The sequence below is a fragment of the Colias croceus genome, chromosome 7 (assembly GCF_905220415.1).
Source record: "Colias croceus chromosome 7, ilColCroc2.1".
NCBI classification, from domain to species: Eukaryota; Metazoa; Arthropoda; class Insecta; order Lepidoptera; family Pieridae; genus Colias; species Colias croceus.
Genome location: NC_059543.1, coordinates 4704166 through 4716190, shown reverse-complemented (window position 1 = coordinate 4716190; position 12025 = coordinate 4704166). Strand labels below are relative to the sequence as shown.

The 12025-nt window shown below is 30.9% G+C and overlaps 1 protein-coding gene across 1 annotated transcript; it reads right to left on the bottom strand.

Moving 5' to 3' along the window:
• Window positions 1–3130: 3130 nt before the first annotated feature.
• On the bottom strand, window positions 3131–4984 carry LOC123693327 (carcinine transporter-like). The gene has a single exon (XM_045638370.1). It carries the CDS (start codon window positions 4889–4891, stop codon window positions 3215–3217), a length of 1677 nt encoding a protein of 558 aa, XP_045494326.1. The 5' UTR covers window positions 4892–4984; the 3' UTR covers window positions 3131–3214.
• Between the last annotated feature and the right edge of the window lie 7041 nt (window positions 4985–12025).

The following is a 12025-nucleotide window of genomic DNA, read 5'->3' as shown; positions in this document are numbered from 1 at the left end:
TAACGAGTGTTTCCCCCTCTATCTCTGATTACGGTTTCCATTCGTCTGGGCTTGCTACAGATTATGTTATCGATGATTTCTTGAGGCTACCGCTCCCACTTCTCAAGTAATGCGTTTCCAAGTTCATTCAGATTGTTGGGGGGGTGGCATTCTGGATTTAACCCTTCTTTTTAGCAAGTCCCAGACGTTCTTTATCGGATTCATATTGGGGGAATTTGCTGGCCACTGCATCACCGGTATACCTACGTGGCTCAGATATGCCTGTACCGATTGTGCACTATGAGCACGAGCATTATCTTGCATTAGAATAAAGTAGTCACCAATAAATGGGACAAATGGTACAACATGTTCTTCTTAATTAATGTCTCTGATGTATCTGTCTGATCTCCTGTGACTATCAATAACTCCGTGCGAGCTCTCAAACATATCCCTCCCCAAACCATTATCGAGCCGCCAACATAAGCCACTGTGTGTTCAAAATTAGACTATATTTGGCGTTCTCCTCTGTGTCTCCATATTCGCTGTCTCCCATTGATCTGTTTTAAAAGAACTCTGCACTCATCAGTAAAGAGAACCTGCTGCCATTCGTTCAAATCCCAGACGATGTTCTCGCGTATCGGTTTCTGTTCCGCTAATTGTGCCGGTGTGTGTATATATAAGTCGAAAACGGTAAAGACAATGTAAAAGATAATTCTTATCCTTGAAGTTTCAGGTCTATTATTTCATTTTACGAGTGTAAAACACACAGTCGTGCTAATAAAGGCTGAATTATTTAGAAAATGAGACAAAAGACAAACAAGTTTAGTTTTTATAAAATCTATTATTTATTCCATGGCAATTAGTACATAATTCAGTGAGTAGGAAAATTTATAGAAAATTGAACTAATATTACCTATAGTAGAGATAATTTGTAGCATTAAAATTTCTCGGAAAGATCTGTAACCCTCATTATAATGGCCGTTATTAAAATCTACTTAAATGTAGCTGTTCAAAACATATTGTACACTGTATTTGTATTGTTTACACCTACGAATAGGAAACTGCTGATTGTTCATTAGCATTAGTACAGATCCCAGATTGCGAACGTCAACAAGGACTTCTTATCATTAGATTTAAGAGAATAATATTTCTGAGCTAAAAAATCGATAGCTGAAGCCCATTTGATTCGGAAACCATTATTGGTTTTACATAATGGTATTTATACATAATGGTCGGTAGGTATAATAGGTATGGTACCTAAATATTCAAAAGAAGAAAAAATAGGTGGCATATTTATATTTAAAAGTCTAGTTAAAATATTAACTGATAAAATTAGGCTTTATCAGTTTTATAAGAGTTGTAAATAGTTGAAAAATAACTTGTTATATGACTATTGATGTGTGTGTTGACCTTTGCTAGTTATTAAATGCTTAAATAAATAAAGTTTCAAGTTCCAAATAAATTTATTAAGAACTTAGAATTGGGTTAGCTTATTTTAACTTAATAAATGCTCATTTTGAGCATCACAAAATATTAAATCAACTTCTATAGGCACTTGTAATAATATGTAAATTGTGAATTACAGATGCGGTTTGCTGTTTCTAAAGAAATAGAGCTATTCGAGAATTCGTTAAAATTTCCATTCATTAAAGGTTGTTTGCAATTCATTCCTATTTGTCTCGGTATATTCTATTGCCTACACTTAAATTTATACTTTTAAACAATAAAATACATGCGCTGTTCAATTAGTGAGTTGTCTTAGTACTTATTCATGGAACATTTTACATTAGTCATTAAATATCACGTGTCTATAAAAAGGAAATACTTTTCTTTTTTATTTACATCATAGTATGTATATTTATATTATAAAGATAACCTGTAGAAATATACATTATTCCTAAATATCTATTATATTAACACATAATATCAATATCTGTTATATACTATATTGTGTGACAAAATGTATGGCTCCCTGTACCACCTAGGTAACTTTTTAGAAATAAGCCGAATCTCCTTTATCCACTATGTTTATAAAAGTCATCAAAAACTGTCCAGCAGTTAACGTGGGTGTAAAAAAATTACAGAGAAAATTTACTTTATCTATGAAGTTCTATACAATTTTTCCAATTAGAATAAAACAAAGAAATCTATTTTAAATATCTTTGTAGGAGCAACGATTAAAACCATACTTCCACGTGAAGGAAGTCAATTTGCATTTTTATTTATTATGGAATTAGTGAGGTAACTTCTCGATTATATAATTACATCTTAGCTATTATTTTCCATGAAGCAGGTATTTATTAGCTGATCGTGTTGATTAATTCCATATTAATAAACATTGTACTTGATCTCTCTTTATCCTTTTTCTTTGAAGAGTTTTAAATTCAGACATCATTTATGAATATTCAGTTACTAGACAATGCTATACAACTAGACACACCTAAAAATATATTTTAAAATAATATTTAGTGTTTCCTGTAAGACCATTGTAAGACATATTATATTATACCTATTGTATTTAAACTGTATTCGTCACTACGATCATTAAAATTTGAAATTGTAAAAGTTATGTTAGGTACTCATATTTCTTCTACATATTTGCGTAGGTAACTACATATTATGTAATATGTGTCTCTAAAATAATTACTTACGGATTGAATTGAATTTTTAAATGAATTTGAGCGTTTAGGAATTTTAAAACAATTATTTATTTCTTGCTTCTATTGCAGAAACGATAACATTATCTTTGTAAAGGTGCCCATATTTTTAAGGTCTTATTTTTGTTTTTAAACTGGTATCTGATTTCATCATACATATTTATTATTTAAATTGGTAGCAGTAGATATGAATAGTGTCTTATGGCATGCGTTATTTTTGCTAAAGTAGGTACCTACTTATTTATGACATCGAACGAATGAACGAATATATTTGAAATACTTACCAAATGCAAAATATATGGGTACCTATAGGAAAAATAATTGTAGTACGTACTGTATACAAGATAATATTTGTATCAAGGTTCTAACTTAGATTTAAAAGAAATTGAGAATATCACTAAAGAATATTTTGTAATTATGTAATTCTAGATTATTAATAGTACCTAAGTATTTGAGCAAGTTTTGAACACGAAATGAAAAATAAAATTAAACAGTTTTTGGTTAACATTGTAATCGGTATAACATTGTGATAAAATAATCTAAATTAGATCTTAATAATAAAGCTATGAATTACCTAATTATTCATTTAATGCAATTCCGGGATTTTCTATCCCACTTTTCTCTTTTCTATGTCGTACACAGTATGAAAAGTCCCAGATTTTTAAATGCCTAACCATTTCCTCAGCATCATCAAATGTTTGAGGCATTTCTCTATTCGCTGTTTCTGGTAAAAATAAAGCTGTTAAGGCCCCTACTATACAAATACACGCTAATATTACTAATGGCAGCCACGATATATAGACTTCTAAATAAACAATATAAGGAGAAATAATAAGAACTATAAAACTACAAATGTGAACGATAGACGTGCCAGACGCTCTCACAGCAGCCGGAAGAATCTCTGGAATCCATTGCATGGATATATTGAATGCCATATTTAACATAAATCTCATTATAAAAGCACAAACGAGAGATGGCCAACCAGAGAAAAACGTTGTCATTACACTAAATATCGCACAAATCGTTAGCAACACAAACATAAGACTTTTTCTCCCGAATATATCCATAATAAAACCGACTATGAATGTTGATGGAAATTCAGTGAACGATATCAATGTGAAAGAAATGAAGAAGTCGAAATCTAATTGTTTAATACTCCTGAATAATGCATCAAACGTTACTGAAACGCACGTGTACTGAAGAATAATAATAAGAAAAGCTCGTCTTAAAAATGGTCTTTTCAACACTTCTAATATGTTTATGTCTTTGTCTTCTTCGCATTGTGCAGCACTGGCTTTAAACCTTTCGATTAGGTCTTTAGGGATCGTTTTTTTATTTATTTTCGCTACTCTTTCAGCTTTACTCACAGCTTCATCGACTCTTCCTTTAGAGAGTAACCACTTTGGGCTTTCGGGAAGGAATACCGGGGTAAACAATGAAAACCCAATCGGCACTGAAGTAACTAACGCTGCAATTTTCCAATGTCCACTAGCTAGAACAATCCAAGGGAGCACAACGAGTGCCAAACTGTAAAATATCGCAAAGGATACGTTGGATATAACACTTCTATGCTTTGGTACTATAAACTCTAAAACAATTAAATATGCCATATTTCTGCAACTGTCATAGGCGATGCCAGTAAAAAATCTATAGGCCATAAAATCATATAAGTTCGTCGATAAGACACTCAAAGTACCGAATATACAGCCCATCATGTTACTGATAATCGTAGCTTTTAAACGTCCATAACGGTCAGCTATAAAGCCAATAAAAAAACTTCCTACTATGGAACCAACGAAAAAGGCTGATTGAGCTGTAGCTGGATAGCTGTCCTTATCACACACCCAACCCATTTCACTCGTGATTGTTGGATATGGTATTTCACTTTTGTTAAACTCCCATCCGTTCTGACAGGGAATAGTTGGCCACGTATTGTTTGGCGTCTGCGCAGTGTGCAGCACGTTTGTCCAATCGACATCATATGTCCTACATTTGGAGTATCCGAATCGTGTCATATCGTCTGGAGGCGCGACTAACGATCTCCGTTCCATCGCAGTTAAGTTTTCCAATTCTGGAACCCAGCACCAATGGTTCGGCGAAACTTCAGTCAGAAAGAGCTGTGTAAAATACACAAACACGACGAAAGTGTAGAAAGGGAACATAGCCAGCGCCATTAATATTTGGTATCGACCAAATTCACCGGACGCTGTCAGTAGAGCATCAAATTCCACCCTGTCTTTAATGTCTCTAGCCATTATTTGATTATATTCACTTATTCACTGTTTTAATTAATAAGAGGATTATAGATTCGCTCCACTAAACTAACAAACGTCCAATCATCGGGCGTCATAAGATACGACTGAGGAGTGAGGTTATAAGGTAAAAATTATACAACTACGTTAATATGTATATTTGTTTATGCCCTTCACTGTGAGGGGTTCTGTATTATACATAAAAATATATAAAGTATGTATTCATTATTAACGACGGCAATTATGACAAATGTCCTATAATTTCGGTTTGCAGTCTGATAAATGATAAGTATTACCGATAAAAATGCAAATGAACTAGAGAATTAAATAAATTTTAATTTAAATAGCTGTTAAACAATAATTTCTGAATAATTAATGTTTTAAATATACATAGTTAACAAAGATCGCATTTATGATTTGAATCCGTATGTAACATAACGCAAGGGACATGTTTAAAAGAACTAAGGCATTTATATTATTAAATAATAAATGCAAAAATGATCATCATGGATATCATAACATTAGTCACTAGGAACAGGTTTGATCAATATCATGTTTGTTTGATATTATACTAATGCAATATTTAGAGTATTTAAACTTTCCTTATCACCATTTTTCATAGAACTACGCAGTTTACACACAACACCTACGAAACATAAGTAGATATGATTAAAGGATAAACTTTTTTCTTAATTAAATAACTGTATAAAGGAAAGGCTTGTAATTTGAACTTAAAATTGCAAATGAAATTGAAATTTCAAGTGTTATTTTGTTTTTAATTTCCGGTGCTACTTACATACTTATTACTTTTTTTTTTCATTTTCATGAACACAAAAAACAAACGTCAGGGCTTAAATTCCGTTTTACCAACCTCAAATCATTTATTTATTCGATATCTTTAGGAAATAGATAGCAAGTTAGCAAATTTTCTATTAATCTATCTATGATATATCGATGGAACATAAATGATATAATATATATACAATTTGCATAATATAATAACTAGGCCAGTTATGAATCAATTTTATTTTATATATTTTTCTTGTTGTTATTTATTTGGGTCTTAATGGTTTTATTGGTCATTAAATTTCCATAATTTCTAAAATTATATAATTTTTTGAGTTTCCTTTTACTACACATAGGTATATTAAAATATTTACGTATTATTATTATAATTTCGTATCCTTAATAGTCAATTGGAATTTTATGACTATTATTGAGTAATTAACCTCTTGTTAGTTTGTTATAGTTTCTTTTTTTAATTTGATGGATCATTAAAGCGAACCTAAATCTATATCATGCACATTATTGGTATACAAAATGTACTGAGTATAATCCTTATTGTCGATATATTTACATTTCTTTAGGTATTTTTAAAGATATATATTTTTATTTTATCTTTACTGTAGTCGAATAGGAGTAGACCATAAAAAGTTCACGATACATGGACACTCATGGACAATTATATAGAATCTACATAAAAATATTTTTTTATTAAAAAATAAATTTTCTTAATCACTTATCATATGCGAAACATTTAAGGTAAATACTTGGCTATAGCCAAACCTTGGAGCACACTAACCGAATGAAAACATGTTTATTTATGAGGTTTTAGGTTTATCAAGTTCGATGTTAACACATTTTAGCTTGACTGTGGTCATGGACAATATAGGTTTATGACCCTTATAATAATATAATATTATGTAGTATATAATAATTATTATATCTGAAACGGTAGGAAGCACTTAATACAAGAACTACTTGTACCTCGTCAATTTTCATAAGTATTATTTTTATGAAATATTTAACTATTCGTATAAAATGACGGGCCTGATAAAATTTTAACCGAGACTGTATAATTGTATATTGCACTTATCATACTTATTATTTTATATATTTTATATGAAACTAGCTTCTAGCGTTAATACGTTTATAAATATTTAATTTCCTTTTATAATATAAAATAAAAATAGTAATTATTTTTAGATATAAAGTAAGTACAAAATGTTATCAATGAAAACGGGTTATTGATTCGTTTTGAATTTGTTAGACTGTTAGTTAGACGAAAAAATAGACGGATGATATTTTTTTTTAATTTATTGCTTTTCAAGGATAGTTTCATTATTATTTACATTCTAATAAAACCGGCCAAATGCGAATCGACATATATATCGAAATATCTGTGCGTCAGTGCTGAGACGTTGTTTTGTATTGTTATGTAATTTTGTACATTCTGAATATCCTGTAGGTTTTGATACATAAAGAAACTTTTGGAATAATTTTTAATTTTAGACTGTCTAGTAACTAAAAGCGAAGTAGGATGTTGTTTTGACAGCAGTGTGCATATGAAATAGATCAATATTTCTTATAGATTCCATATGAATTTCTTTTTATGTGAAGCTTACCATAGTACATTAACGTATCCAAATTAACTTTATTTACATACATTTACATTACGGTTTTTGATATTAGCCTAAACAAACATACAAATATACAGAATTCATTGCTTATGTAAATACATATTGATAGTTTTATAAGCACTTATTCATAGTTTTATTCATATACTAGCTTCCGCCCGCGACTCCGTCCGCGAAAAATTAAGAAAAGTTAAGATTTATTTTTTTTCTACGTATTTTTCCGGGATAAAAAGTATCCTATTTTATGCCCAGGATAATAAAGTATAATTACACCAAGTTTCATCGAAATCGAACTGTTAGTTTTCACGCGATGCCTGAACATACAGACAGACAGACAGACAGAAAGACAGACAAAAAATTTTTTAATCACATATTTGGGTTTGGTGTCGATCCAGTAACACCCAATGCTATTAATTATTTTTTCAATATTTTCAATGTACAGAATTGACCCTTCTACAGATTTATTATATGTATAGACACATGTAAAATATTGCACACGTATGTAACCTATGTAACCTTTATACGTGAAAATTTCATTTGACGCAATTCGAAATACACGACCGTAGAGAAAAATAGATAGACGAAAATTCCAATTTAATTGATTCAGAGCTGTGTAACAGTCCACTTTTGTCAAATATCAGATTTATATAAAAGCTGTATTTATTTTGTACTTTTAATTATATTTTGTTCTTTTATTTTTAACGTACATTAATTATTTAAAAGTGACAATGAGTTTGTATTATTTGAATCAGAACACTTTTGTAAAAAATTGTGAAAATAAAAAAGCTTCGTAAAATTTAAAGGACTATAGGTAATTTAATGTAAGGTGAGTCGGGGTAAGACCGGACGGATTTTAGACGTATTGAAATAATCTAGCAAAAGCCCGATTTTCTCAGCACTAGTTCAAGATTTACTACTTAAAACTGATATAAATGACAATTCATTTAGCATCGCTTTGCTCTACAATAAGTTTATTCTTATAAACTCAACGGTTTCTGATTTTAGGGCGTTTAAAAACAACACTTACTTTTTTATGACTATGGTAAATAAAAAAAGTATTCTTGAGGGTAAGTTCGGACATGCTTTTAAATGCACTTCTATTGAATATAGCATAAGGTCGATAAAAAAAATATATCCGATCTTTTACGCTCTAAAATAAGGTCGATAAAAAAAATATATCCGATCTTTTACGCTCTAAAATGATTTTTTGACGATTTTTTTTGAAATCCACTTTACAGGCGCGCGGCTCGTCGGAGCCACGCCCAGAACCTGAACGTCTATGCAAAACAAAATGAAGTCGTACAGAATTTTGCCCCCGTAAATAAATATGCTCATATTCGCCGAATTTTTGATGTTTACGTTCTTACCCCATGTCCGGACTTACCCGTACTCACTATAACGCTGATAAAAAAAAATGATCACAACATTGAACAATCATTTAACATTTTAATATTCACCACACTAGTAAACCTTTTTCGATTTATAGAAAGCAACCGGTGAGTACATAAATGGTTTTCCTAATTCCCTGCTAAATGGATTCCTTTATATTTTAACTGGAAAAGTCAATTGAAACTTTGTTCAAATATTGGTTCTTGCATTCGTGGGATATGGAACCGTATACCTAACTGTTTCACAAATCGACTTTTCTAAAGCTAGGTAAGACTTTGGAGATTGCTTTCAAGGAAAGAGGCTTTTTCTTTTTTAGTCTACTCGAAACCAAGAGCTCATTTACGATTAAAATTTTTAAAATGTCATTTGTAGGGTTCACCGTGGCCGTGCAATATTATTATAAAATTATGAATGATATTGTAATATAGGTAAGTACACACTTATGTTATGCAGAGAACGCATAGTATTGAAAGTGAAACATAACAAGTGATAACTGCGTTAAAAACAACCGACTTCAAACTTGCACTTGCAAAATTTACAAATACCTACAGACAAAAATGCTCATAAAATAAAAACTACTGGGCCTATCCCAATAAAATTTTTATGGGACCAATTCGACACCATCCCGCATCGAACAAAAAAAGAATCACGTAAATCGGTTCAGAAACCTCGGAGTAATCGATGTACATACATAAAAAAAAAACAATTCGGCCGAATTGATAACCTCCTCCTTTTTTTTGAAGTCGGTTAAAAATCGCTTTCCGCTGTCTGTCTGTCTCTTTGTATGCTGACAGCGGGAACTAAAAAGTAAGTAGGTACGCAATGGATTTTGATGCGGATTTTCTAGTAGATATTTTTGATCTCGTTTTAGTTTGCGTTTTAGTTTTTAAAGCGGTCGAAGACGCGGGTGAAACCCAGTATATTTTAACAGAGAGCAAACCTCAATTTTAATACTACCTAGTTTTGATATCCCAAAGGTTTTGTTATTTGTATAAAACTATGTTTTATTTACTAAACTTCCCTCGTGTGAAAATAACCAACTAGAACGCTACAATGTTTGGAATTAGTTTTTCAACTTATTTCAGTTTTTATGCTTAACCTCATTCGTGTGTTTTTGTAATTGTATTTCATGTTTTGTTAAATTCCTAAACACAGTATTTACGTTTCATAGTAAATTCTTTTGAAACACTATTACAAAATTCATAGTTGTTATAATTTTAAAGATATCACTTGAGAATTTTTATCGAAGGAAAAATGAATTTATGGATAATCAAAGAAAAATTCACAAAGAAGAATAATTTTGTTGCACTAATTAAAAAGCTATGATAATTTTCTGCGGCACGAAATACTGTAACTCTCATTTCAGTTCAGGTTATTTCCTTAATAATTATCTAAATTACATTTTAATGACAAATTACGATTCCATGATTTCTAAGATTGTTTCAATCGCGACAGTTTAATAGTCATTTGTATTGAGATATATTTTACCGTTTTCAAACAACAATAAAATACTTTTTCTTGCTGTTTCTATCGATCAAGATGTTACATTACGATCATATTAATTATAATTCATAACCTTATATTTGTTCCGGCTACGGGAACATTGGCCTCCTATGAGGGTTTATGATAAGGTTCATAATTTGTCAAAATGTAGATACATATTGCTCACATTTCATTACTAAATTTATGTTTAACATTTTTACGGTGTACTTGAAACATCAAACCGAATATGTTGTAGCAGTTTCTGTGATCTGTGGTTGTAGCGTATGTTATAACATACATCGAGATATATGTACTTAACATATAATATTTTATGTATTGGTACACGTCTAACCAAACCAATATGTTTACAAAGAGTACCTAAATGCTTCAATTTTCTTGTCAAGGAGATTGAAAGATTGCCATAATATTTCGTTGAAAATCATGTAATGACGTCTTCTTCTTCATCGAGGTATTTTAATTTCGTATAAAATAAATTAGTTATTACGTTTCTTTATCCATCGTTTCTTGATATTTTAAAAGTTAATAAAAAATTACCCACTCGCCCAAAACATTGATTTTGGTTTGTTTAAATAACTTTTAATTAGGTACCTATTGTTTGTCTTTTCGTCAAATTTATCCTTGCTTTTATTTTGCGTACGTATACATACGTTCTTTGTTTGAATTAAAGTAAATTGTTGAAACCCGTTTATAAAAAAAAAATAATACTAAGAAATGTATTTAATCATCATAAAGTACAATTAATTTCCTATAGAAAAATAATAGATTATTATAGGAAATATTATTTATCGGTAGTAAGAACACCTCTATACAATTTTAAAGTTTACCTGTGAATTATTGTGGTCACGACTTCGAATTATACGCTAATAGCCTAATATAAATATAACATAGTATATTCGTGGCAATTTAGTTGGATATTTCCTTATTCATGTCGTAACGAATGAAGTGCCATTAGGCTGATATATTTGGCTAGTGACACCGAAAATCCAGTCTTGTCAGCTGATGTAAGTCTGAGGTCGTAAGATCTTTGATCGATAGAACCATGTTCAATATACTGTGTTAACAATCTTATGTGAAAGATAATGTGCTATCGCCTTTAGTTTGTTTTCATGAAGTACTATGTTCATTGTTCAGTCTATTTTATTTTTTTTTGCTTCTGTTTTGAGGTGTTAACAATCTTATGTGATAGATAATGTGCTATCGCCTGTAGTTTGTCTTCATGAAGTATGTTCACTTCAGTCTATTTTTTTTGCTGCTGTTTTGAGGGGTCTCAACTAGTTTGTACTAATATTGATAATTTTTACGATTTAAGAATAGGGTTGTAGGCAGATATGAATTATCATTTTAATTCATTTCTCTTTGCATATTACGCAACATTTTATGGTTTACTCTCAAAAACTTGCAACGTGTCAATAACGATCCCACCAAAAACATTTTCATGTAAAATGTTGCCAAGACGAGCCCATATGACTCGCACTGTCAAAAAGTTATCAGATCTCATGTAGAGCCAAGCTTCTAACACTACACGCCCTAACTCTACAAGGCCTAACTTCACAAACTCTACACCTTAGTCAAAATATGTGGCTTGGCCATTTCGCTACATTCACATCGGCGTAAGGTGAAAAATTAATTCACTGTTCATAACTTTTGTGTTATACAATAGTTCTTGTAGTAACGAACGGCCAAGCCACATATTTTGACTAAGGTGTAGAGTTTGTCAAGTTAGGCCTTGTAGAGTTAGGGCGTGTAGTGTTAGAAGCTTGGCTCTACATGAGATCTGATAACTTTTTGACAGTGCGAGTCATATGGGCTCGTCTTGGCAACATTTTAC

Excerpts from the sequence above, each read along its gene's own strand:
- LOC123693327 (XM_045638370.1), bottom strand. The coding sequence starts at position 4,891 with ATGGCTAGAGACATTAAAGACAGGGTGGAATTTGATGCTCTACTGACA.